This window comes from Thamnophis elegans, chromosome 3 (genome assembly GCF_009769535.1).
Source record: "Thamnophis elegans isolate rThaEle1 chromosome 3, rThaEle1.pri, whole genome shotgun sequence".
In the NCBI taxonomy this organism is placed as follows: domain Eukaryota; kingdom Metazoa; phylum Chordata; class Lepidosauria; order Squamata; family Colubridae; genus Thamnophis; species Thamnophis elegans.
In genome coordinates, this window is record NC_045543.1 from 59245642 (window position 1) to 59272962 (window position 27321).

The 27321-nt window shown below is 42.7% G+C and overlaps 3 protein-coding genes across 4 annotated transcripts in view; 1 reads left to right on the plus strand and 2 right to left on the minus strand.

Annotated features, from left to right (window-relative positions):
- Positions 1 to 6170, minus strand: part of LOC116505947 (guanine nucleotide-binding protein G(I)/G(S)/G(O) subunit gamma-10) — a 32017-nt gene extending 25847 nt beyond the window's left edge. The window contains exon 1 of the mRNA XM_032213454.1: positions 5974 to 6170. Coding sequence (XP_032069345.1) covers positions 5974 to 6054 — 81 coding nt within the window. The 5' untranslated portion in view covers positions 6055 to 6170. The remainder of the gene's footprint in view (positions 1 to 5973) is intronic.
- A 4470-nt stretch (positions 6171 to 10640) lies between these two features.
- DNAJC25 (DnaJ heat shock protein family (Hsp40) member C25) lies at positions 10641 to 18670 on the minus strand. Its single transcript, XM_032213453.1, has 4 exons — positions 18134 to 18670; positions 13198 to 13350; positions 11548 to 12018; positions 10641 to 10949 (listed from the first exon to the last, which is right to left on the minus strand). The coding sequence occupies exons 1-4, from the start codon at positions 18452 to 18454 to the stop codon at positions 10827 to 10829; spliced, it is 1068 nt and encodes a 355-aa protein (XP_032069344.1). The 5' UTR covers positions 18455 to 18670; the 3' UTR covers positions 10641 to 10826.
- A 4162-nt stretch (positions 18671 to 22832) lies between these two features.
- Positions 22833 to 27321, plus strand: part of ECPAS (Ecm29 proteasome adaptor and scaffold) — a 73337-nt gene continuing 68848 nt past the window's right edge. Inside the window, exon 1 of one of the 2 annotated variants that reach the window (XM_032212855.1) lies at positions 22833 to 22911. In XM_032212855.1, coding sequence (XP_032068746.1) covers positions 22878 to 22911 — 34 coding nt within the window. In that variant the 5' untranslated portion in view covers positions 22833 to 22877. Of the gene's footprint in view, positions 22912 to 23065; positions 23541 to 27321 lie in introns of those variants that run through there. The other variant, XM_032212854.1, reaches the window with a different exon arrangement.

The following is a 27321-nucleotide window of genomic DNA, read 5'->3' on the forward strand; positions in this document are numbered from 1 at the left end:
AGAAAACCCAACACAGTTTTTGGCTGCATAAACAGAGGAATAGAATCAAGCTCCCGTGAAGTGTTCATTCCACCTTATAAGGCCTTGGAAAGGCCACAATTGGAATTCTGCATTCAGTTTGGTCACCATGATGTAGAAAGGATGTGGGGGCTCTAGGGAGAATGCAGAGAAGAGCAACAGAGGGGATCAGGGGACTGGAGGCTAAAGCCTATGAAGAACGGTTGCAGGAATTGGGTAGGTCTAGTTTACTGAAAGGAAGGACTAGGGGAGACGTGATAGCAGTGTTCCAATATCTCAGGGGTTGCCACAGGGAAGAGGCAGCCTGATTATCCTCCAAGGCACCTGAGTGCAGAACTAGAAGCAATGGGTGGAAACTAATCAAGGAGAGAAGCAACTTAGAACTGAGGAGAAATTTCCTGACAGTTAGAACAATTAATCAGTGGAACAACCTGCCTCCAGACGTTGTGAATGCCCCAACAGTGGAAGTTTTTAAGCAGCTGTTGGATGGTAATAGCAATAGCAGTTAGATTTATATACTGCTTCATAGGGCTTTCAGCCCTCTCTAAGTGGTTTACAGAGTCAGCATAATCAACTATAGTAATGATAGCCATTTGTCTGAAATGGTGTAGGAATTTCTGCTTAGGCAGGGGGTTGGGCTAGAAGACCTGCAAGGTCCCTTCCCCCTCTGCTATTGTATTGCATAGTATTGTATTGCATTGCATTTGCTCTTTGCCTAGTCACCCCCACCCTTGGAAAGCCTTGGGGGAGGGGGGTTATCTCTAACCTGATTGGAGGTTCTTCTGTCTCTCCCTGGTGGCTGCAGTCTCTAGCAGGCGGGCTGAATACTCTCCCCCCCCCGTGTTTTCCAGGCTGCGCGGGGGGGGGGGGCTGCCGGCTTGGGCCACGTGGGGCCCCTCCCCCTTCTTTCCAAATGGTTTTGCAAGGCAATTGCCATAGCCCCGCCCTCAGAACTTAGCCACAAAAAAACAGCTTTTGTTAAGGGGCCGGCCTCCTTCTCAGGGACTTCCCGCCCCTCCCCCCTCCTTCTCCTACTCAAAGGAGAATGCTCTTAAGGGGGAAGCGAGACTTAGCCCCCAAAAAACGCAGCTCTTGCTGGAAGCCTTTTTCTGATGGCATTCTCGCCCCCAAGTCTCTTTCTCCTACTTAAAGGAGAGTGTCCTTAAGGGGGGGAGCCTTCTCCTGTTACTATGCAGTTAGAAAGGGACAGAACGGGCTTTTAGGCAGGATTTCTGAAGCACCGAAGCCGAAGGGGATCCTCCCCTGGGAGGGGAGGAGTTCTCAGGTTGGGGGGGGGAGGGTTCTTCGTGCAGTCTTGTGGCAGCTGCCTCTGTGATTCATCTAGGAGGTAGGCTTGGGGGGGGGTCCACCGCCTGCCTCTAACCTCCTTAAAAAGCCTCCTTTTGGCCCTTTGCTGTGTCCCCCGCCCTTGGCTAATGCCTCTGCGATGGTTTCTCACCTTTCAAGGGCTCCACAAGCCTCCGGTTGTTGCTGGAGGGCTGAGAGTTGAGGCTTCTGCCTGCCTCCTCTGAGCTGCTGGGGGCAGCCATCTTGGACCACGTGGTTTCAAGATGGCCCCCGGCTCCAAATTCATGGAGCACATGGAAATGGCTTTTGCCTTTGCAGGCTTGCCATGCGGCTGCAGCTTGCCTCCCCCTGCCTCTCGCAGCTTTTTCTAACCCTTCCCGGCTCTCACCTTGTCAGCACAGGTGTTCCAGGGTATTTTAACAACCCTCGTGGCTCAACCCCTGAGGGGAGCAGAGGAGCGCTTCTGCTCCTGAGAAGCCTCTGCATCAAGGGCTGCCTCTAGGAGGCATGTGTGCCCGGTTCTCCTGCTTGCAATGGCATCAAGGGTCCTCACTGAGTGACTCCGTCTCACTCAGTGGCCAGGGCAGCGTGCCGCCCCAGAGGGCTTGTGGCAGTCCAGTCCTTGCAGCAGGAGGTTGTGTGTGATGTAGGGAGGCAGGATTCGCCGGGTCCAAGTTTATTTTCTTTAATCCTTTGTAAATTACTGGAGGTCCAGAGTGGTGCAACCTTTCCCTTGAGTGGGATGAGTCAAATCTGGGAAGGCCTGCTGGCCAGGGGGCATTGCCCAAAGAGCTTATCTGACTCATCCAATCATGAGAGGACAAAGTCAACCCATTCTGGATACTCCTCCCCCCTCACTATGGAGAACGTTCAGATTGGGTGGGCGGGTTGAGCGGCTGGAAGGGCTGGGTGAGCAGTGACCGCACAACCAGGCGGGCGTGGGCGGGGCCACCAGAGATTTTTGCCACCAGTTCAGAGAACTGATACTAATCGTCCCTAACGGTTCAGCCCGCTTCGGCTGAATTTCACCCGTCTTGGCCCAATATAAATCCTATACAAGTAATCCTCAACTTACAATCATTAATTTAACAATGGTTTAAAGTTATAATGGCCTGGGGGGGAAGTTATTTGTGATGTTATTTTGCATCAGCCCTACAATCAAGAGACTGCAATTCTGGCACCAGGAACCCTTTGCATTTATAATCGATGCAGTGTCCTGCAGCTATGTGATTGCATTTTGTGACCTTCCCAGCATACAACTTCAATTAGGGAAGCCAGATGCACTTAATGGCTGTGCGATTCACTTAATTATTACGGAAAGCTGGAGGTATAATCAGGCCTGGTCACATGATGATTCACTTAATGACCACACTGCTTAGTGACCAACATTCCAATCCCAATTGGGTCATAAGTTGAGGACAACCTGGAGCAATTATGTTTGTTTATGGTACCTCCGCTGAAAAAATAAAATGACTCAAGGATCTAGATAGTCAACATTCTGGAAGGGCAATTTTGTAAACACTTATTACAAAATTTCTTTACAGAATCCAGCTGCCTGTTTCTGAAGCACGGGCACTGTTTATAACATATTTATTTTAATGTAATCAAAATGATGAACAAAAGTCAAAACACAAATGAAGAACAGGTTGCTCTAACTGCAGCCTATCTATCTTCAGGCCTGTAATGCTTTGATGGCAAAAACCTTTGGTCTTTTATAACAACCATGGGAAAAGCTTCCATATTATTCATGTTGCAATCTGCCACCCTAGACAGATAGCCTTTGTTTCTTCGGCCTCATTAACCATGATGACATGAACTGAATTGAACTGACCTGGCACATTTTCCACAAAACCACCCATAGGATGTTTCAGCCACACCACCCTTCCTACAGCACAGGATAGATACACATACAAATGATATGGATTCGCTATGTAATTAGGTGAGCAGATTTATCAGTTAGACTGCTGTGCAGGTTACATATTATATGCCAGAATTTGGCTCCATTTGAATCTGAAAGCAATGATAGGATATTTAATCGACTGTGGAATTAACAGCTGATCATCAACATAAAATGGATAGTATGGTAAGACTGATGGTGTCTGTAGCTTATTTTCACCCTCATATGGGCTGAGTTTGGATTCAATTGGAATCTGTTCATATTTTCCCTCCAAATCCTTGATGGAAATGTGTTAACCTGTCCTATCTCCATGTCATTCACTAATTGAAACAGGACCTACCACGCTTTCTGTAGCTTGGAGATGCACTTATTTTAGTTGAGTTTTTCCCTCAGTGGTCAAGGCATACATGGATCATAGTACTGACCGATCATAGAATGTCCTTCTCATTTTTATTTTAGAAACATGGGCATTTTCTAAAACAAAATGTTCATCAAAGTTATTGGATGCTTAATACATTCAATCTGTTTCTTCTTTGCCCCCCCCCTCATTACAGCAAAGTTATATCCCTATCATTTGGACAGTTGTCAACATCTGGGAGCAAAACTTGTAGGGCTCCAGTGAAGGAATCATTAAAGAAGAGAAAAGGAGGTGTGAGGAAATGTCTAGTATTTAAAGCAAGCTGCCTTGCAACAAAAACACAATGTAAGAGAAACCCCTTGAATATATTCCTGGGAACTGAAACCAAATAAAACTATAACCATAAAAGTTCAATCAAGCAGAGCATGAACCCCACTGAAAACAGTAAAATGCATTCTTAGCTAAACAGTCATGCAAGGTTTACATCTTTCCCTAAACTGACTGTGTCAGAATGCTGAACTAGCATGGGAATTCTGGGACGCTGGAGGACATCCAAAAAATGTAATCCGAAAGGCTAAACAAATAAGTCAATTATGTACTGCTGGGATACAGAGCTTTCTCTTTACAAAAACGGCTACACAAATTGGTTTTATATATACATGTAGCACATAGTAACCTCTAATTATCTAATTGTACCTATTCACCATGGTCTGGGATCCTCACCATATTTCAATTACAAAGTATTTCTTTATAGATGATGCCCAGAAGAGCCAACCAGCAAAAAAACAGGGAAGAGTGGGGCAGATAATAACATAGGCTCCTCTCTTACCTCTTCTCTTACTGGAAGAATTCCAAACCAAAAAAAAAAAAGGATAGACAGAAGATGCTTCCATCAATGGGAGCAAATTTACTTAATATTCTGTTCTTTTAAATGAACTGCCACCCATGTGACAAACTTCATAAGAGCAATTTGACAATTACTCCTCTTCAGGGAAGTGTTCAAGTAGAAAATGGGTATAATTGTGGTGATGTTGGGAGGGGTGTTGCTTGAAATTAGATAATCTATACATGACCTCCTTCAACTCAAATTCTCTGCTTCTTATCCATTTATCAAAAGTGACATTGATGATTTCTTTTATTTTTATTAGCTTTTCATACTGAAGAACTGTGTAAAGTCTGTGTCATGTTTATTTGGGTCACGATTTCTCTGTACTGCAGAATTACAAGAGATCTCTTACATTCTTGAAATTAAACACTGATATAAATAAACATGCCCATGATCACATATTAATAGAAAGCTCTTTCTATTAGTGATTCTTGAGAACTAAGGTATATTCCAAAAGCAGATTCTAAGAGTCAACCAGGAGAACAGAAGTATTAAAACCCTGCTTTGGCAGAAAATAAAATTTCAACCATTCAAAGCGGCTCAAAGAATGAGATTTGCTGAGGATGGAGAATTGACGAAAGTCCGTTGAAAAATATAGAATTTTTGGCAAAGATCTCTCTTTTTTTTTTAATTGTATCCTCTCCACCCTGGGACAGGCAGCTATCGGGGACTTTCTCTCTTATAAACACAGTCACAAGTGTTACCTACAGCCACAAAAGGGATTATAATCAAGGCCGGTTCATTTATAACCCCCCCTTTTTTTTTACAACTCCATTGTACTCGGCTCGGTAGTATGGGATACTATCAAGATACTACAAGCTACGCCAACGATGGCCGATCCTTTGCATTTTATACCAGAAGTCACACCCTCTTCGGGGGGGGGGGGGGGGGACGTCTTAAAAATCAACACCCGAGCTTTTACAACACGCCAGTTCATACAAGAGTCCAAAATCCTTCCCTGAAAGAGGTTGGTCGGAAAGCACCTCGACGCCGATGTTCAAAATAGCAGGAGAAGAGAAACATTTGAGCCACCCGCCACCATTCCAGCCAGACGAAAAAGAAAGCCAAGGCGACTAAATCAAGGTGCAATGGTGTGCCCCCCCAAGGGGGGGGGGACCCTGCCCTGCCCTTTGTCAGCCCGCTTAGATCGTCAACCGACAATGGCCGATTTCTTCTCAGCGCCCATTCAAATCTCCAACGTCAGCGGATCAAGATGATCCGGAGACAAAAAGCAAAGCCCAGATCACCATTGCTGCCCCGCGTCCGATCCAGAAACAAGAGCCGAGGGCGGCCCTCCCTCTCTCTTTCTCCCTTCCCGGCGCTTGGTCGCTCGAGCTCCAGCGTCCCCGCCTTCCGAGTCGGCAAAGAAGACAAAGGGAGGCTTGTGTGATGCCGCCACGGGGCGGGGGTGGGGTGGGGAAAGAGAAGCGGCCCCGGTCCCTCCTCGCCTCGCCCGAAAGCAGAGAGCCCCCCCCTTTTTTTTCCCCTTTGGGAAAGGCGGCTCACCCTGATGCGTTCCACACCGGCCTCGAGTTTCAGCTGCTCCACCAGGCGCTGCAGGGTGTTGACGCTGGAGCTGGAAGACATGCTGGCAGCGAGTAAGCGCTCGGCGGCTCTCGCTCTCTCTCTCTCCCGAGCGAATCCGCGCCCCCTTCCCCCCCCTCACTCTCCGGTCCCGAGCCTGGACGCTTCCCGTGGCAAGGACGGAGCGCAAAAAGGGGTGGAGGCAGCAGCCCTCCAGCCCTCCTCCTTCCCGCTTCCCTCCCCAATGCCTCCGGGGAAAGCAATGGCGAGGCGAGATGGGTCGATTTGGCAGAGCGCAGCTGCTCTGGAAGGACAAATCGCTCCCGACCTCTTTGGATTTACCCTCTAAAATTCATATCTTGCCCGCTCCTTTTTTTATCCCCCCCCCTCCTGCTTCCCCATCGCTACCTCAGCCTGTCTGCTGTACAGTATGATCCGGGCCTGGGTTGTTATTATTTGTGCCCCCCCCCTTAAAATCCAATTTTAAGGGTTGCGACAAAGAAGAGGGAGTCGAGCTATTCTCCAAAGAACCTGAGAACTGGACAAGAAGCAACGGGTGGAAACGTATCAAGGAGAGACGCAAACTAGAACTAAGGAGAAATTTCCTGACAGAACAATTTGTCAGTGGAACAACTTGTCTCCAGAAGTTGTGAATGCTCCAACACTAGAGTTTTTTAACAAGAGATTAGTCCACTATTTGTCTGAAATGGTATAGGGTTTCATGCCTGAGTAGGGAGTCAGACTAGTAGACCTCCAAGGTCCCTTCCAACTTATTCCACTCCATTCTCTTCTCTTCTACTCTACTCTAACTCTACTCTAGTAATCTCTGGGTTTCCAAGCGCTAATAAATCTGCCCAATTTGTTATTCATTACAAATTGGCTGGATTTGCAAAAGCAGGCTAAGTCCTAAACCACGGCTTATGAGCTCAAAATGATTGGATTCAACAGCAGCCTAAGCCAAAAGAACACAAATCGCATTAATGCATTAAGGGGTGGGGGGAGGAACTGGCTGCTACCAAGATATGTATAAAGATTTTACTTAATGTTCCACCCATCTTCTATTCCAATTCAGCAATTAAGCTGAATAATCAAGGAGAAAAGCAACCTAGAACTAAGGAGAAATTTTCTGACAGAACAATTAACCAGTGGGACAACCAGTTGTGAGTGCTCCATCACTGGAGGGTTTTAAAATGAGACTGAATAGCCATTTGTCTGAAATGGTATAGTGTCTTCTGCCTGAGCAGGGGGTTGGACTAGAAGACCTCCAAAGTCCATTCCAATTCTGTTACTCTATTCTGTTAACCTATATGTACCTAGATACAATACAATACAATACAATAGAAGAGTTGGAAGGGATCTTGGAGGTCTTATAGTCCAACTCCCTGCCTAGGCAGGAAACCTTATACGTTCCAAACAAATGGCTATCCAACATCTTCTTAAAGACTTCCAGTGTTGCGCCATTCACAATTTCTGGAGGCAAGCTGTTCCACTGATTAATTGTTTTAACTGTCAGGAAATTTCTCCTCAGTTCTAAGTTGCTTCTCTTCTTGATTAGTTTCCACCCATTGCTTCTTGTTCTACCCTCAGGTGCTTTGGAGAATAGTTTGACTCCCTCTTCTTTGTGGCAACCCCTGAGATATTGGAAGGCTGCTATTATCTCTCCCCTAGTCCTTTTCATTAAACTAGACATACCCAGTTCCTGCAACCGTTCTTCATATGTTTTAGTCTCCAGTCCCTTAATCATCTTTGTTGCTCTTCTCTACACTCTTTCTAGAGTCTCCACATCTTTTCTACATCGTGATGACCAAAATTGAATGCAGTATTCTAAGTGTGGCCTTACCAAGGCATTATAAAGTGGTATTAACACTTCACGTGATCTTGATTCTATCCCTCTGTTTATGTAGCCTAGAACTGTGTTGGCTATTTTGGCAGCTGCTGCACTCTGCTGGCTCATATTTAAATGGTTGTCCACTACGACTCCAAGATCCCTCTCACAGTTACTACTATTGAGCAAGGTACCACCTATACTGTACCTGTGCATTTCATTTTTCTTGCCTAAATGTAGAACCTTACTCTTTTCACCATTGAATTTCATTTTATTAGATAGTGCCCAATGTTCAAGTTTGTCAAGATCTTCTGTATCTTAAGCCTGTCTTCTGGAGTGTTGGCTATTCCTGCCAGCTTGATGTCATCTGCAAATTTGATGAGTTACCCATTTATTCTCTCATCCAAATCATTGATGAAGAGTACTGGGCCTAAAACAGAGCCTTGGGGTACTCCACTGCATACTTCCCTCCATGAAGATGCAGTTCCATTGCGGATTACACCTTGAGTGCGGTTGGTCAGCCAGTTACGAATCCATCTGGTGGTGATGCTGTCCAACCCACATTCTTCTACTTTATCTAGTAGTAGGTTATGGTCTACCTTATCAAATGCCTTACTGAAGTCCAAGAAACTATATCGACGGCATTCCTCCGGTCCACTAATTTTGTCACTTTGTCAAAGAATGCAATAAGATTAGTCTGGCATGATCTGTTTTTGACAAAAACAAGGGAACAGAAGTCCCCAACCCTCGACCCATGGGCTGGCAGTGGGCCGTGGCATTCCAGCAACTGGGCCATGCAAACAAGCCAAGTGCCATCCGCAGGATGCAGGCAGCATGCTAAACCATACCTTCTCTGGTCCACGGAAAAAACCTCTCCCATGGAACAGTACTTGGTGCCCAAAAAGTTGGGAGCTACTGTGGTAACATACTGTAAAGCAGAAGCTTGGGTTGATCACTCTTCTCTATAAAAGCAGGCTTAGCCTTCCTTTGGAGTAGATTTCTTGGTTCTATCTGCCTAATGAGATTAACAGCTACACTGTCCATATTCCCCTTGTACTCGTCAGCAGCTTCATTTTAAAAAGTTATCCAAAAAGTGTGCCTGCCTGGGGATAATAGGGGCTGTAATTAAATACAGTTAGACATCAGGCAGGGGAATGGGGACATAAGGTAATGGTGATCCTGATTTTGGTCTGTTTACATTAGAAATTATGCTCTTTCAGATATTTCTCAGCTTAGCCTTAGATGGTCATGAGCATTTATCTGGAGAAATGCTCCCAAAAGCAGTCCAGATGGATTGTTTTACGTTACATAAATTCACATCTCACTAGTCACAGTGGAGCTTTCCCTAATGAATAAATATAAAAGCTCTCTGTACATGAGAGTTAATGCGTTTCAGATTCTAGGGCTTAATATCTGTTTTATTCAAATGCAAACAAAGGAGCTGGAATTTAAACAATAGAAGATAGATGTAATTTAAACAATAAAAGCAGTGGTCGGTTTCCTATTTTTTTACTACCAGTTCACTTCTGTGCATGCGCCGCTTCTGCGCATGTGCAGAAGCCCCCGGGCAGGTGGGTGGAGCCTCCCGCCACCGCTACTACTGGTTCGCCCAATCCAGGCCAAACTGGGAGCAACCCACCTCTGAATAGAAGGTAGTTTATCATCAGCAAAATTGCATACCAGTTATTAATAAAGGCAGTTTAAAAGTTAAATTTTTTTCAGCAGTAGAAATCTACCTGTTTCAGATACACTAAGATTTTGAAAAACTTAAAGACTGTAAAAGACATAAGGCATACTCCATTAACATTTTAACTTGTCCTATGTAGATTTAGCCAATTTGTTGAAATAATTCTGACTGTTGCAATTGTACATGTTTCACTATCTAATCTATGGAATTTCAGCAGATGCTTGCCAAAAGTACTGTTCCTGCTCTTACTGGAAATCTGTCTTTGCCAGCTCAGGCAACGATACAACCAACCTGCCATTTGCTTTCAATCTTTAATCATTATTGTTTTTCCTGTATATAAGCAAAGGTGACTTTCATAACAGGATTATTCCTCCAAGTGCTGGGATTGGGTGATGTCAAAATGGAATGAGATTGAAGTGAATGACATCAGAGAAGTGTAGTTGCGGCATCAGAGTTTTCTTTTTTAGGTTTTATGGTTTCTTGTGTTTTTATTGCTGTAAATATTGTTTTCTTTTTGGACTGTAAGCCAACCAGAGCTCAACTTCAAGGAGGGTGACTGTAGAAATGTTTTAAATAAATAAAAATAAGTTTATAGAGAAGAAAGCAAAGGCAATTGCATTTCAAGATTTGTTCAATACCTAAAATTCAGTTTTTGCAGATTATACCTAGATGATTACAGGCAGTAATCGACTTATGGCCACAACTGAGCTCAAAATTTCCATTGCTAAGCGAGACAGACAAATGAGTTTTGCCCCATTTCACCTTTCTTGCCACTGCTGTAAAGTGAATCACTGCAGTTGTTAAGTTGGTAATACAGTTGTAAAGTGAATCTGGCATCCCTTTGACTTTGCTTTCAGAAGGTCACAAATGATGATCACATAACCCTGGGACGACCGACATAAATATGAACCAGTTGCTAAGCATCTGAATTTTAATCATGTGACCATGGGAATGCTGCAATGGTCATAAGCATGAAAAACTATCATGTCGTTATTTCACTGCCGTTGTAACTTTGAATGATCCTAAATGAATCGTTATAAGTTGAGGACTACCAACATAATAGCAGTATAAAGGAATTAATGCATCTGCCTCAGAGAGTTTTAATTCCATAGCACACCAATAGTGGAAAAAAATATGTATAATTAACATATTTACTTTTATTTGTATGAACATATATAAAATCATAAAATGTTACTAGTTTTCTCCCTGATTAATTCCTGAGTTTTAGGACACCACTGAAACACAGCAGTTAAACTCTGAACATTTTAGATATGAATAATCCTGTCAATCATCTGTGACATGATTGTACATGTTTCGCGCATGTCAATCATCAATAAATGTCAGTCTTCCAGGTCCTTCATTCCTCATCCATCGCCGGTATCTTTTCCATCGAGGATCCAGTGCCATTTTTTTCTTCAGCTCCTCCTCTTGCTCTTGTTTATAAAGCTAAAAAGGGAAGGTTTAATGAAAGCCACATCAGTCTGCGATAGATGCCTACACAAACTCATTGTAAATTTCAGTGCAGACACATCACTTTCAAATGCAGACTCATCCACATAGATCAGGTATTTCAAATAAGATTATTGTGTTACATAACTGTTAAGTGAAGAACTGGTTCTAGAACTCTGCTTCCTGAACTATCTTGTGTTTATAAATAGTGAATAGCAGTAAGCAGAACAACTTTAAAAAAAGTCTCCATTAGAAATCTATTAACTAGACATTATAGAAACGAACAAAAATGTACTTTATGAGACTATAGTGACTATGCATTTATTGTGTACTATTTAAAGAGAAAGTGACCTTTCTACACCAATGAAAAGTAGGAGATTATCTGTTGCACCTTAACTGTCAAACCCAGATAACGATTGAACTGCGGATGATAAAATATTAATCCTGTGGCTCAGTATAAATCTATTAATAATTATTTGGGTTTTGCTGAATGAGACCAATGTTGTAAAATTGTGAAAATCATTTCTATAGTTACTCAACAGGCCTAAATTATGGGGGGAAGGGGGGTTACTTCTCTGGTGCCACCATCACTCACCTCGTAATTTTCTTTTATCCAAAGCTGCCGTTCAAGAAAAGACTCTCTCTGATGATCTTCTAAAGTGTCAAATTGGGATTGTGACATTTTCATATGTTTGCGTATGATGTATAATTTCTCTTCTTCACCATACTCTTGCCTTTTGATATTGAAAGAATAAATCCACCAAAAATACCACGCTATGTATTTGCAAAGATAAAAAGGTGCTAAAACAATTTGAAACAAGAGAATGTCAGAGATTCGAGGTTTCTGGTAGCCACCCTTGATATCTATTTTGTTTTTTATTACATCTTTGATAATTTCTTCTTCTTCTTTGCGCATTTCTTCCTTTGATCGCCTGCTTTTGCCCTTTTCTTTGGCTCTGTTCAATAGCCCCTGTTGCCTAGCAATCTCAGTAGCTTGTATTCGATATTTTGGCATAGTTGCTAGGTAGTTGATAGCTTCATTGTAGCTAGTCCGCCAGCTGAAGAACTAAAACATGAAATGGCAAGTTCAATTTTATCTACAGTTTTAACTTTTGAGAATCCTTTAACCTTAATTTTCCCTATACTACTTGGTCTAAATATAAAATTCACTTTGTTGAGTGTGTTCTTTTTGCCTGCATAAGTACAACCTTGTTCATTTCGTATTTTCTGAAATTCTGCAGCTCCTATGTATCTAGACGTATGAGTTACAACATGCAATTTTTAAGGAAATCAAATACATTATTTTCATGTGATACGTGCTTGTGTTTTTATCACATTCTCCTTTTGTTCAAACACGGACAGATAATCCTCACCAGGCTGAATTGCAGCCATTATGTGAGGATTACCTGTATACATACTTTTATGTATAATCATGTCATGACAAAAAACAAAGAAATGTGTAGTGATCTGAAGCTTTATGAATCATAATACACAAGTTCAATATTAATAAATGACACAACTCCCACTTTGTGGCAAGGGTACGGCAAGCCTACATACCAAATTAGAGATAGTTCTCAACTTATGAGCCCAAAATTTATGTTGCTAAGTGAAATAGTGAAGTCAATTCTGCCCCATTTTGCAATCTTTCTTGCAGTTAAATGAATCACTGCAGTTGTTAAATTAAATTAAAGTGAATTTGGCTTTCCCATTGCTAGTCAGAAGGTTGCAAAAAGTAATCATATGACTCTCACCCCCATCCCACCTCAGAACACTGCAACCACCATAAATATGAGTTGCCAAGCATCTGAATTTTGATAATGTGAACATGAGGATGTTGCAATGGCCATTAGTGTGTAAAACAGTCATACGTCACTTTTTTCATTGCTGTTGTAACTTCTAATGGTCACTAAATGAACTTTTGTAAGTCAAGGGCTGCACTGTGTCTTGACCAAAGAAAATCTGCACAAGAACAATGTTTAAAACTTTACAGGCTTTATTGCTTACTATTCACATAAAGAAGAAAAACACTTAGCATATTTACCTTGGCCTACTGAGCTGTAGCATGAAGGGAGAAGTAATCAAATCCCTCTTCCCCATGTAGGCTCCCCACACAATGGGCGCTAAAGAGAGAAGGAATTTTCCTCACCTCCACCCTCCAATTGGAATTCTGGATCCAATACCACACATTATGTCCAAACTAGAGGATAATACTGGAACAGGTAGGATATAAGCATGCAGTACTTACCTGAAATAAAGAAATGGCACAAACAGTGACAAGAATCACTATTCTGACATCCACCTTGGGTGCCAATCTTCTAGAATAATAGTGATAGTAATGGCTGTAATACTCCTCAGGATGATCCAGCATATAATCATAATCCTTACGAGTTTCTTCATCCTGAAAAAGCATTGGCAGTTTTTAAAATGTTGAAATATTTCATTTCAGAATGAAAGAAAATAAATTGCATGTTGGTATAAGTAAATGCTTTTTAATGTAGTTTTCTGACAATTATATATCTAGCATTGCTGATTTAGCAATTAAACTGTCAAAACAAATTAATTATATTTATGCAATAAAACAAACCGACTAAGAAAGCTGAATTTAAACAAAGCAATACATTTTATTTTACACACAAATGAAAAAATACTATGTATTTCAGAATAACATGATAACTCCATGGCTGAAATGTTTCCTTAGGTAAGACAAGGGTCTCAATTTTGTTGACTAGAGGACATACATATATATTTGACAAATTGCCCCTGATGCTTTTACAAATGTCTGGCAAGGAAAAGTTTGGTAATTTATAAAATGACTGCAATAAACAATATGATCAATCACAAATTATATCTGAATGCTTCCTTCAATTCCATGCAGTCTTCCTGAAGAGTACACTTTACCGCCCTTGCTTATATTTGTCTTTTTTACCCAAAATAATTCCAATCAAGCCACTATGGATCTCTAACCATCCATTAATCTTATTTTCTAAAATAAAATGTTTATTTTTCTAGAAGAAAGGAAAGCACTGCTCCTGAATTCACTTGCTATAAAGACTTTTAGCAACTGCACTCACACAACTCAGAAATCCTCTTCAATTTCTTCACATATTACTTTTAGTGTGATTAGACAACATCATATTAATAATTTTTTTGTCCATACTGAACTTAATGAAAGAATACCCTAGCTCTTAAAATATTCAATGTACTGAAAGGATAGAGAAATTACAGAGCATCTGCTAAGTTTCCTAAGATTTCCATTGCAGTTATTTGGATGAAGATCTGAGATACTCCTGTTTGTCTACTCATTGATCAATTTACTATTCCTCATCTGATGCAGATGAAAAGGATTTATCCCAACCTTCACATACCAAAGAGGTCTGGTTTTGAAAGAACTAAAACTTTTCCACTCTTGCACCTAACAACTAAACAGATATACCCCACCCCTTACGTTTAAGAATAAATGAAACAGAGAAGATGTTTGCTAAAAACTGAAAGCAAGGTAAAGATTGCTCCTTTTTACAGCAAATCTCAACACCACAGACTTTGTAAAAAGGCTGCAAATACAGAGGGAAGCAAAACATTAAAATTTCACTGCTATCTACTCATCATCCAGATTTTTATGGCACTGAAAGTGGAAAGCCCTTTTTTTAGAGATGCTTTAGAAGAGGTATAAGAGATAAGGGATAGAAAATTGATTTATAAAGATCAGACCACTACCATTCATCTTGATTAGTTTCTCAAATATGAATGACAGTTACTCTTTACTCATTTCAATTTTTTAAAAAGTCTCTATTGGAGATGGAAGATGTTGAATACTGTATAGGAATTGCTTTTTGTCATGTTACAGATAAGTAGGACTGGAGAAATTCCACCGTGAAGCTATGGCCCACTCAGTGTTGAATTTATCTTAAAAGGGGAAACAGGAATATTTCTGATAAAATTGATTCCTAAATAAAACTTTTTTAATATATGTATTACAACCACTGTATTTTTATAGTCCTCAAAGTCAAGCATTACCTATATTTAATAATTCAAAGGATTCTTTACTACTCAAAGTCCTTCATGGACTGGTTTGCAATGATCTAACATGGCTGAAGTTTTTCTTAAAACATTCTCAGTCCTCATCCAACATTTTGAATGGTCTTAAAAGCACAATATAATTGAAGCTGGAGAGAAAAAGTAAAATTAATGGTTTTATTTAGATATCAGCCTATCCAGAAGGAATGTTTTAATATATGATAAAATCCTCAACTTGGCTTTTGGGGACCTCTAAAAATAATGCTCATAACTCATTTTTTTCTAATCTTGTCAAGTTCAAGGGATTTTCATTTCATGGCTGACTTTCATCATTTTTAAATATGCTAATTCAAATTATTGGAAATTAATGATGTTACTGACTATCTGTATTCTGTCATTCTGTACACTGGTGCAATCTAAAGAGCTATTTTAGACTCACCCATGAATCCTGGCATATCACCAAATATGCATAAAGTTTAGAGGACAGGATTACTTTTACACCTAAATTGCATGTTTACATGAATACACCTCTTGAAAAAGCATATATAGCAGTGGTGGGATTATACAATGCCTCTAGGACAGCTCCAATTTATGACAATTGTTCTTCATTGTTAGGAAATATTCACTTCAAATAAATTATCTGTCTCAAAGCCCTCTTCTTTGAAATTCTGTTTCTTTTGAAGTTTGAGAATGAAACTTAATCTTAAATTAGAAGTGTAGACACTACTAAAGTACATGGAACACTTTAAACACCTGCATGATGTGATGTGTTACCGTATATACTCGAGTATAGGCCGACCCGAATATAAGCCGAGGCACCTAATTTTACCACAAAAAACTGGAAAAGTTATTGACTCGAGTATAAGCCTAGGGTGGGAAATGCAGCAGCTACCGGTAAATTTCAAAAATAAAAATAGATACCAATAATGTTTTTGAATATTTATTTCAAAGAAAAACAGTAAACTAGCGGTGTATTCAATGAAATACTTCACTCACCTCATGATGCTGATGTCCCGCTGTGATGATGATGTCCCGTGCAGCCGCGGGAGCGATGTCCCGCCTCCTATGACACACGGCACAGTGATTCCTATCATTGGATCACTGTACCAGAGGAGGTGGGACATCGCTATGTGGCTGCTTGCCATAACAAGGAGGAGGTGGGACATCGTTGCAGAGCGGCAGGAGGGGGAGGAAGGGGAATCGTAAGACAGCCCTGCATTACATTAGAACGTGAGGAGGGGGGATGGTGCGGTGCGCGCTGCGCGGCAAACTGACACAGAGGGAGGGGAAACTCACAGGGGCACTGGGCCATTCACGAGTGTCACCCAGCGGCATGGCCCCGCCCCTTTTTCTCCTCCATTTCGGGCAAATTTTTCACTGACTCGAGTATAAGCCGAGGCGGCTTTTTTCAGCCCAAAAAGTGGGCTGAAAAACTAGGCTTATACTCGAGTATATACAGTATTTCCCATCTCAAATCCTAATGCTGACATTTCAAATATTCAGAACATAGAAAAACCTCAAAGGGATTTAATTTTAAAACTTTTCTGCAGGCTCCCTTCCTGAAAACTGTGGTGTTGAAACAAGCCAAAGATTTGTCTAGCCCAGATGTTATTTGTTACCGCTGCTAGGCAAATGCTCCTTGAAGCCCGCAAGTATAGTACAAAAGAACCCATCTTCTCTTCTTGTTGTCCCTAAAAGCTGGTACCAAATATAGGTAGCCCTTGACTCACAATAGTTCATAGTGGCCATTCAAAGTTATAATGGCATTGAAAAAAGTGAGTTATGATCTTTTTTCACATTTATGACTGTTACAGCATCCCCATGGTAACACGATTTACACTTGGATGCTTGACAGCTGACTCACATTTATGACAGTTGCAGTGTCCTAGAGTCATGTGATTCCCCTTTGCGTACTTTTTCTGACAAGCAAAGTAAACAGGAAAACCAGGTTCATTTAACAACCGTGTTGCTAATTTAAGAATTGTGATTCACTTAATAAATGTGACGAGAAAAGTTGTAAAATGGGGCAAAGCTCCCTTAACAAATTTCTCACTTGGCAACATAAATTTGGGGCTCAAGTGCAGTCATAAGTCAAGGACCACCTGTATACTGCTTCTAATGCAGGATGGTTCCATTTACCGGTAACTGCCAAAGCTGATTGTCCCAAAGGGGCTTTTTTCCCCAAGAGGCAACTGGACTTTCTTGTTTTTGTTTGAAGATGTTTTGCTTCTCAGCTAAGAAGCTTCTTCAGTTCTGACCGGATGGTGGGGAATGGAAGGATTTCAAGATGGCTTTAGATTAGATTAGAATTCCTTATTGGCCAAGTGTGTAATTGGACACACAAGGAATTTGTCTCAGGGAGCCAGAGGGACACAAAACATTATTTCTAATAACGCATGCTGGATAATTGAGAAAGCCAAAGATTTATACTCCTTGAAAACAACTGGCCATCCAGTCAAGAGTATAAATCCTTCCATTCCCCACCATCCAATCAGAGCTGCCTCTTGGATGAGAAACCGTCTTCAAAGAAAAACAAGAAAGTCCAGTTGCCTCTTGGGGGGTAAAAAAGCCCCTTTGGGACAACCATGACCTGGAGGACTGAAAATCTCCACAGACATTTGCCAAAGCCGAGCGCTTTTCCTGAAGAAGCCCTTTTTTTAAAGATAAAGCAGGACAAATTTCTTGATTTTATGGGAAAAGCAACACTGCTGGATTAGAAAAGACTTGTAACCTGATGCAACAGAGCACTCTCTCTTTTAGTTTTGACTTTAAGAAACCTTTCCTAATTTAACACCTGTGGGTCTGCCTAGCCCTGAGATCGCTCCATTAACACGGCACTACACTTTGCATCATCCCCAGCCAGCCCGTGCAAGCACAGCGACTGGGGACGAAAGGACCTGCAATTAAAGAAAGGGAAAAAAAAACCCAGCATCCTAAGGAAATACTCCAGAGGCCTGAGCAACCAAGGCCACTTCTATCCCTGAGTCCTCCATATCGGCGTCAGCCATTCCTGGCCCCCTCAACAGCTGCTCCATCCTCTCTCAAGGCGACCGGCGGGAGGAGATGCGCGTTCGCGGGAAGGGGAGAGGGAGCCGTGGGGGGTCTTACCGGAGGCATCCGCCCAGGCCGGGAGGAGGGAGGGGGCGGTCCCGGCCCCGCTCTCTCACCTTGAGGGTCTCGTAGGCGGTCGCGATCAGCAGGAATTTCTCCTGAGCGGCCTCGGCTCCTTTGCCATCCCGGTCGGGTTCCCGCTGCCGATCCGGATGGTATCGCAAAGCCAGCTGCCGGTAAGCCCGGGCGATTTCAGCCTTGCTGGCGTCGCGGCTGACCCCCAGCACGTCGTAGCACACCAGCTTGCCGCAATACAAGCCTTCCACCAGGGCTTCCGCCGGCCGCGGGCACAGGCAGTGAATGGCCCACACCACCAGCAGCGGCCAGTGTCCCGCCCGCCACCGAAAACGGCCCCGGGATGTCGGCACCGCCGCCATCGCCCCGGCCGCTTCCGGGAGGCTTTCGCCGTCGGGCCTGGCGCGCGAGACGGCCGCAACCTCCGCCGCTCCTGCTGGTCTCCTTTCTGCCCCGCCGCAGCGCGAGCCTAAGGGCGGGGCCAGAACGTTTGGACGTGGACAAAGCGAAGGGAGGTTGGCGAAGCTGCCACCTTACGTTTCCCCGAACCGTCCCGGCGTCAAAAGGGAATGGTTGGGAAGGAGGAATACTCGGCCAATCGGCGAGCGGAGGGAGGAGTTCGCAGGCAGAGGCATCATGCTGCTCTGCAAAGGGAAGAGGTTAAAGACGCAAGGGGCGCGGGGGAGGCGGAGGGCGGAGATAGAGCGTCCCGAGCGGGCCAATGGAATCGAATGGGTGGGGTTTAGAGGGAGGCGCCTAAGGCATAGGAGCGACACGTGGAGCCGCCTCAGCCAATAGATGGGAGAGAAAGCGTGCAAGCTCCAAGATGAAAGAACCAAAATCAACTGTAAATGAGGCGCCCGAGAATGTGGGCAGTGCTTTTTTTAAAATAATTGATTGGATTGTGCGCTATCAAATCAGTGTCGACTCTTAAGGACCACTTAGATAAATTTTCTCCAAGACGACGCACGGACTGTCTAATCAGCATGTAGGTTGAATAAACGACAGTATACAGCTTTGTCTCATTTTCTGCGCATTTTCTGCCTTTTTGACTTGCAATAGGTTTTTGCATGAGAACAAGGAGGTGATCTGGGATTCCCATTGCACGGCTTGACACGTTTACATGATCAAAGGCCTTTCTATAATCAGTGGGCACATATTAACCTTGATTCTGGTATTCTTTGGCTTTCTTAATTATCCAGCATGCATTATTAAAAATGTTTTGTGTCCCTCTACCCATCAGAGACAAATTCTGTGTGTGTCCAGTCACACTTGGCCAATAAAGAATTCTAATCTAATTTAAACTAACCCAATCTAACCCCCTCTTGAAAGTTGGGCTTCTCCCTTTCTATGCATGACTCTATTTTACATTGGGTGATTCTAAGCATTATTTGGCTAGCAGGTAGAAATTATTTATGCACACTCTGCTGAGTTTCCTATATTGGTATATAGAATGATGTCTTCTAATCTGTTGGCCACTGTTGCTCACTAGACGTGGCATAGTTTGGTTGGATCGTTTACAGGTTCCTCTGTTACTTGCCATAGTTCTGAAGATAATTCCACCAATCCCAGAAGCTTTCTGATTTGATAATGACTACAATGCTAATCTAATCTGATGTTTTAATGCTAAATATAATCAAATATCTTCCAATACATCTTGGATGTTGACATCCTTAATCCTTCCATCTTTATGTGATGTTTGTAATCAGTTATTATCTGTCCATTAGAATCCTACAAACTCAAGGTTGGAATAAATTTGAGATTGCACTCAAGATCGTTTGAAAGACCTTGTTTTCTATGTCTGCTTCCATCTTTAATGTCTTTACAGGTATCATTGTAATACTGCTCTGGATCTCTTCTAACAGGTTTGAAGCTCTCTTCTTTCCTGAGATTTTTGTCTTTCATAGCTTTGATTTTATTTTTTTGGCTATTTCCATAGTTTGTTCCAATATCCAGTTGCTTTCTTCTGCTTTTAGGTCTTTGGTAGTCTCTTTTCACATTCATCCTTAGCAACATTTATATTTATTCCACATTTCTTGTTCCCCATCAAGGTAGTTCAAAACTTCAAAACGATTCCTGATGTCCTCCTTGAAAATGGTAGGTATTATTCCCAAATTCATATTGTAAAAACAGATTGGTTTTCTGCTCCGTGACCTTAACTTGCAACTTGCAACATGGGTAGTTCCTGCTTTGTTCTTCAAGCAGCCCCTGACCACATCTTTGGAACTGAGCTCTTCCACTTCCTTGTGCCAGTCATGTCATGTGTTTCATTTCCATGTGCTCCATTTGGTGCTGTCACTCATGACAGTGATAGCAATGAAGAAATATTTGGATTAGCAGACATTGCTGAGTCATTCTCTTTCAATTCATTTCTTCAGTTCAACCACATTTTCCTCCATATTTCCAACTTTGGCTTTCCAGTTTCTAATGAAAAGCAGCATATCTTGCTTTTATGTTCTGTCAAGTTCAAATTGAATATAGCATATTGAGTGCCATCCAACATAAGGGGCTCATCATCCTGCACTGTATTATCAATAACTTCATGTTGGCTCTCCATGTGGTTTTCTTGGTCCACAAAAATGTGGCTTATCATTGTCTTCTTCCATGAAATGATGCCTTTATTGTTGTTACTAAAAGAATGATCTGCCTCCAGTATCTTATATCACTGCTCTCCAATATAGGTGCTTGCTTACTTTAGCTGGTTACCTGGGAATGACACCTTTGGTTTCATGCCTTGGGGTTTTTAATCATGCTGGAATAATATGCTTTGGACATATACTTCCGGTGTTCTCATCATTCCTGACATTGGATGACAATGAACATTTATGGAAGATAGGCTGTTTTGAATTATTTTAGGATAGGTTTTTCCATCCTGGACCCTTCAGTTACATTGACAGTAACTCCCGTTATCCGGATAGCATGGCTAATGACTATGAAGTCATTACTACTCTTCTTAAATAGTATTGCTCATTTGGAAGGGCAAAGTTCCTTTCTGGTGAGGACCCTTGTAGAACACTTTTGCTCTATTCTCCTCTCCACACACGAGTTCTTGGGAGGGGAGTGGCAGTTTAGACTCCTCATCTTCTAAAACCACTGACAGCTGTGTCTCCTTGTTACCAGGCAGCATAGCTTCTTCTGCCTGCAATTCCTGCATGGCTAAATGACACAAATTGATTATAATTTGTACTGATCATAATTAATTATCCAAAATGGACCTGTTTTGGGAAAGAACTAGAGGCCCAAGGATGCCGATATATGGGGGAGTCTGCTTTTCTTTCCAGCTCAAGATATCTTCCAAAGATAAGTACATGATCAGTGATGGGGGCCAGGAAAGAGTGTGGGATTCAGTGGGATAGGGAGCAGAATCAAGGTCTGTGGGGGACCTGGTTTGGTGGGGGAAAGTAGGCCCATGGCCTACAGGGAACCCAAGGGATGAGAAGTGGGGAAGGGGATGCCTCAGGAGATGGGAGAGGTATTGAAAGGCCTGGGGCAAATGGGATGTGCCTGTGCTAGATCTCCCAGATGTCATGTGAGAATAATTAGACCCACACCTGAAGAATTTAAACTAGATACTTTAATGTTCTATTACCCATTTCATAGGAATCTTCCTAGTCTGGCAGTTTGCCCCTGGGAAAGACTAAATAAAGTTCAACCACATTCAAGGAAGTGGGTGGGACCTTGCTCTCTTATGTCTATGTAAAGATTCTAGACTACTCCCTTGCTTGACCCTTCCTCCCAACTCTGCCAGTCTCTTTCCAACATCAGGGCTTCTCCCACCCAAGGCACCCTGTGCTCCACTTAACGACTGCATCAGTAGTCATTAGGACTACATTTTACATCCCATGCTTGCTAGGACATCAACAACAGCCACATTTTAGAGATCTAAAACGACTATTTTCCTAGCTGTCTTAAATATCCCTATTTTCCCTTTATAAATTTACTAGCTGGATACCCGTGCTTTGTGACAAAACTGTGATCGGGAAGTGCAGGGGAAATCTGTTTCATTCCGGTTCAATCTGTTGGCTCAGTATTAGACATAAGGGAATAGTGTTCCCACCACCTTGAGTCCAGAAGCAGTTCCATTGATGGAAGGTGTAGACATGTTGGTGAGATACCGACATTTAGTACTGTAAGGAGCCCCAGACTGTTCCCAAGTAAAGGAGTGGAACGTCTGCCAGTTTGAACTAAAGTAGCTGAATGTGAGGCAACTGGCAGTCAGAACAGAGTTATTTCCAGGTGGGGAGGAGGAGTAGAACTCCTTAGCATCAGAACATGTTAATTATTGTATTAAAATACTAATGATCTGATGGTCATTTTGAAAAATCCTTTCTTAGCAAGCACCTAGAAGCTAAGAAGAACATACATCTCAAATTTCAAGTTTGTAGGCTTTACAGTTCTGGAGATTTTGTGATGAGTGAGTGATATTTGGCTTTATATCTATAGATGTGTATGTATCTATAAATATAAATATTTTTTCAGCAGAAAAAAAGGTACAGTACATCTCTGCTTGAAGGTTGTTTAACTACTGAGTTCCTGGCCCCAATGGATAGCATATGTTTAGGAGGCCTGTGCATGAAAATTATCTCAGGTTTTCTAAAACCAACCTAACTGAACACCTTTCAAGGTAGGAATGAGTCAGCTTGTTAGAAATACCTTCTGCAGATAGGGGGAGAAACTCATTTTTTAAAAAAAGATTGCTGATCCTTTCTCCACCACCCCTTGAGGTGGGGGGGAAACGGGTGTAGGAGTGTGTGTGTATGTAATGTGTATGTGTACACTGTACACATGTTGCCAATCATGGAGGTCAGCATGGATTCAGGTAATTTCCTTTCAGCGGCATTCTCGGGAAAGTACTGAATGAATGAAATGAAAGGGGGGGGCGGAATCGTAGATCACGAACGAGGAACGTAGGGGCGTTTTATATATATAAAAGCTTGGTGCGCCAAAGGAGACACCATTGTAGCTGTGTAGGCAGTCCAAGGAGGAAGTGGTTAAAGAGAAGGAGCTGGACTCGATCGCCGCCCCGTTCTTTTTCAATCTATAAAAAAGTAAAAGTAAAAAAGGAGAGGGTGGAGTGCATGCGTGTACGAAGCCGAGGCAGGCAGGGAAGAAGATATTTGCCAGGTTATTTAAGCTTTGTGTCTCTCAACTGCGGTTGGCGTTTTGAGGGGAGAGTCAGAGGAGGGAGGAGAAAAAATCAACCATCGGCCTCCCCCCTCCACCCTTGGACGCCTTTCTCTGGCAGCTTAGTCGCGGGGGGAAGCCTCGAGGAAGGGAGCTGAAGGCCAAGGAGGACTGAAGCCCCCACCCCGGTTGCCTTCTCCTCTGCTCCCTACGGCTCCATCGCCTCGCAGCCCAGAGCGAGGAGAACTGCCGGCTTAAAGCCGCCTTCTCTCTTCCCAGCTGACAACATGGCTGCGGCCGCTTCTGCTGCCCAAGACGAGCAGAGTAAGTGGGGGTCCGGCGGCGGCGGCGGGGAGGGGAGGACATTGTTCGTACGGACCCGTTGAAAAGGGGGCGATTTGGCCCTCTCGAGCGTGTGAATGCTTTCTTTTAACGGATCGGCTTTCTTAAGCGCGTGCTTCAGGCCTTCGGGAGGCACCCCTGGGCCTCTCTCGGGGAGGGTGTAATTCCTTCCCCCTCCCGACTGGATGGGTACTTTCCACCTCGGAAACGGGAGACCTTTACAAAAAAAAAAAAAAGACAATAAGAGAACTGGGGGGGTGGAAGGCTGGTTGTCTCATAGGCGATGCAGGATCGGGAGTGGGGGAGGGTGAGGAGGAGCCCCGGCCATTAGGCCTCGGTTGTGCAGAGTCATATTAGGAAATGGACCTTAAAAAGCTTCAGGATGATGGGAGGAGGGGACGACCCCGTCCTCCGAATTAGCCTCTTCGGTTACTGATTCTCTCTCACACAAATCTCCTCTCTCCCCCCCCCTCCTTTTAAAGATGCGTGGGTACGGGCGCTTTGGGTCACTGTTTTACACAGACACACACACAATCCCACACATCCCTTCCTTCTCTCGCTCCCCCTCCCCATTTTAAAGATATGTGGATACGGCGCTTTGAGCCACTGTTTTATACACACACACACACACACACACCATCCCACACATCCCTTCTCTCCCTCCCTCCCCCCCTTTAAAAATATGTGGGTACGAGCGCTTTGGGTCACTGTTTTACACACATACATCATCCCACACATCCCTTTTCTGCCCCCCCCCCAAAGATATGTGGGATATGGGCGCTTCGGAGATCACTGATACACACACACACCCCACCCCACACATCCCTTCCTCCTCTCGACCTCCCCCTTTAAAGATATGTGGGTGCAGAGAGTTAGTCCTTGCGAGAAGGGGGGTTCCTCCCCCCCCGGGCCCTCTTCACTGGAGGGAATTCCAGATTGCCCTCCTCCTCTCAAAGTCGGATTCTTAAAAATCTGGTGGAAAGCGCAGGCCCCGCCGTGACTTTGCTTTTTCCCCCGGGGATTAAGATCCGGCCTTGGGAGAACCGTGCAGGGTGTTTTTGAGTTGGAGGGCGGGGAAGAAAGGCCCTCCGCCCTTTGCAGTGCCCAATTTGGCGACGGCCGGTCTTTCCGATGTGCCTTTACCCCCTCGCCCTTAGCCCCCCCCCCCATAAGAGAAGGGTGTTGGGTATTGCAAGTGCAGAGGGTGACTTGGCCGTTTCGAGACGCATTTTTGCCGGTTCCGTTTCGCCGTCCCTCTTGCCCTTTTTAAATGTGGTGCTCCACTTCCCATTCCACATCTAAGTTATTGAGGCCTGCTCGGTGAGGCGTGGTATGGCCGGGAAATGCTTCTTTGTGACAGGAAATTACTATAGTCTTTGCCACTGAGGCAAGCTTGAGTGTGTGTGTGTGTGTGTGTATGTATGTATGCATGCATTCGTGCATAGTACATAGAGGTAGTCCTTGATTTATGACTACAATTGAGGCCGAAATTTACGTTACAAAGCGAGAAATGTGTTAAGTTTTGCCCCGTTTTGCCACTTTGTTCCCCACGTTTCTTAAGTGAATCACCGGTTGTTAAATAGTAACACCGTTGTTAAGTGAATCCGGCTTTCCCATTGAGTTTGCATGTCAGAAGGTAGCAAAAGGGGATCACATGACCCCAGGACATGGCAACCGTCATAAATATGAACCAGTTGATAAGCATCTGAATGTAAATCATATGACCGTGAGGATGCTGCAACAGTCATAAGTGAAAAATGATCATGTCACTTTTCAGTGCCATTGTAACTGAATGGTTGCTAAATGAAATGTTATAAGGCGAGGACTACCTGAACATACAGATACATATCAAAACACATACACATAGGTATGTGTGCACTCACATATAGGTGTGTGTGTGTGTGTAATATATATGTGTGTGTAATATATACAAAGAAGTATGGTTTCAAAAACATACTTGTATGTTTATATTACACACAAAAATAAAGTGTCAAAAATGTGCAGTTATTTATTGCCTATATAGCCCACAGAGTTCAAGAAGGCTGGGCATATTAGCATACACATGATCCTTGACTGGCACTGAAAAAAAGTGACTTATGACCATTTTTCACACTTGTAGTAGCATCCCAAGGGTCATGTGATTTTCATTCATATGCTTGACAGCTGGTTCATGCTTATGACGGTTGCAGTGTCCCTGGATCATGTGATCCCTTTTGTGACCTTCTGACATGTAAAGTCAATGGGAAAGCCGGATTCACTTAACAACAGTGTTACTAATTTAACAATTGCAGTAATTCACTTAAATGTGGCAAGAAAAGTCGTAAAATGGGATAAAACTCACTTAACAAATGTCTATATAAATTTTGGGCTCAATTGGGTTGTAAATCAAGGATTATCTGTAGTAGGCACCTTTCCTCAGTTTTATATCCATAACACAAACCTGTGAAAGAAGCTGGATTGGGAGTGGCCCAAATTCATTTGTGTTCACAGGTAGTTGTATATATGTATGGAAGATGTACTAATGAATTTACAAGATTATGCAATAGTTTAGGAGAAAGTACCATTGCACTCCATGGAATTAAAGGTTTTTGGACGAGGAACAATTGCACCTTAATTGCAGTGTCTTTGATGTTTGGATAAGGCATCCCTGTAATAACGTTTTTGACTTCTTTATTTGGAGTAAATATTATCCAATCTTGAGTAGGTAATCTTTCTCTTTAAACTTGCATGATTTTATACCATGCCTGAACAAAGAATGTTGAGAAATTTAGTGATACATATGAATGATTGACTGTAGCTTTTTCAAACCTGTTGGCCATGATTCCTAGTCAAAATCTACTCTGATTTGGAATTGTGGTTATTGTAGTCCATTAGGGAGGAATCAGGAAGACTAGTTTGGAGAGCATGAAAGACAGCACAACTTTTCTGTTTATTTCCAGAATCGTTGAGAAAACACTTCTTTCTCCTGTTATCTAATTAGTTTAAGTAAATGTTTAAAAGTCAACATCTATTAACCTATACTAATAAAGGATTCTAATACTATAAATATATTATGGCTGTGCAGGACAGCCCTGTCCATAAAGCCTTGTGCAATTAATTTAGTACTTTGCAAGACATTAGATTACATCTGGTACCCCCTGCATAGCTAAGATTGAATCTGTCAAGCCAGTAGGAACATGATGAGAGAGCCTGTTTCCAGTTCCTTCACATATTTGGAGGTTGAGGGCTAAGGACAAGAAGACTGTCTTTTTAGATGTAATCCTCATGTTGTATAACTTTCGTGTGGCGCTTCATGCACTTTGGAAGGTGATTTCAAACAAATATTGCTTTGCTATGATTTCAGTTTGAGTTACCTATGTATTATTATGGTTCATCCCACAGTTAGATAGATGTTCAGATTGGATTTGATATTTTTATCCACCTTCCCAAGGATCTTGGATAGGCAGATGTTAATCGCATTATTATTATTATTACTTTGTTATACTCTATCCAACGTTATGCACTGGGCCAGGCTACAAAAACTGTAAATAAATAAAATAATCATAAATACATCTATAGATGTTGGTACCCCCATGAAAGTATGTCTGTTTATGTAGACAATTGGGAACTGCTCAATGCTTGTAGTATGGGAACTTTAATCTTTAATCCTAGCCCAAATATCAAGAAACTATTATTTCAGTATATAACTCTATGCAGTAAAGATCTTAAAACAAAAGGAAAATATATGTGCTATGCTATTGGAGATTTGGGACAACAGTGGTGA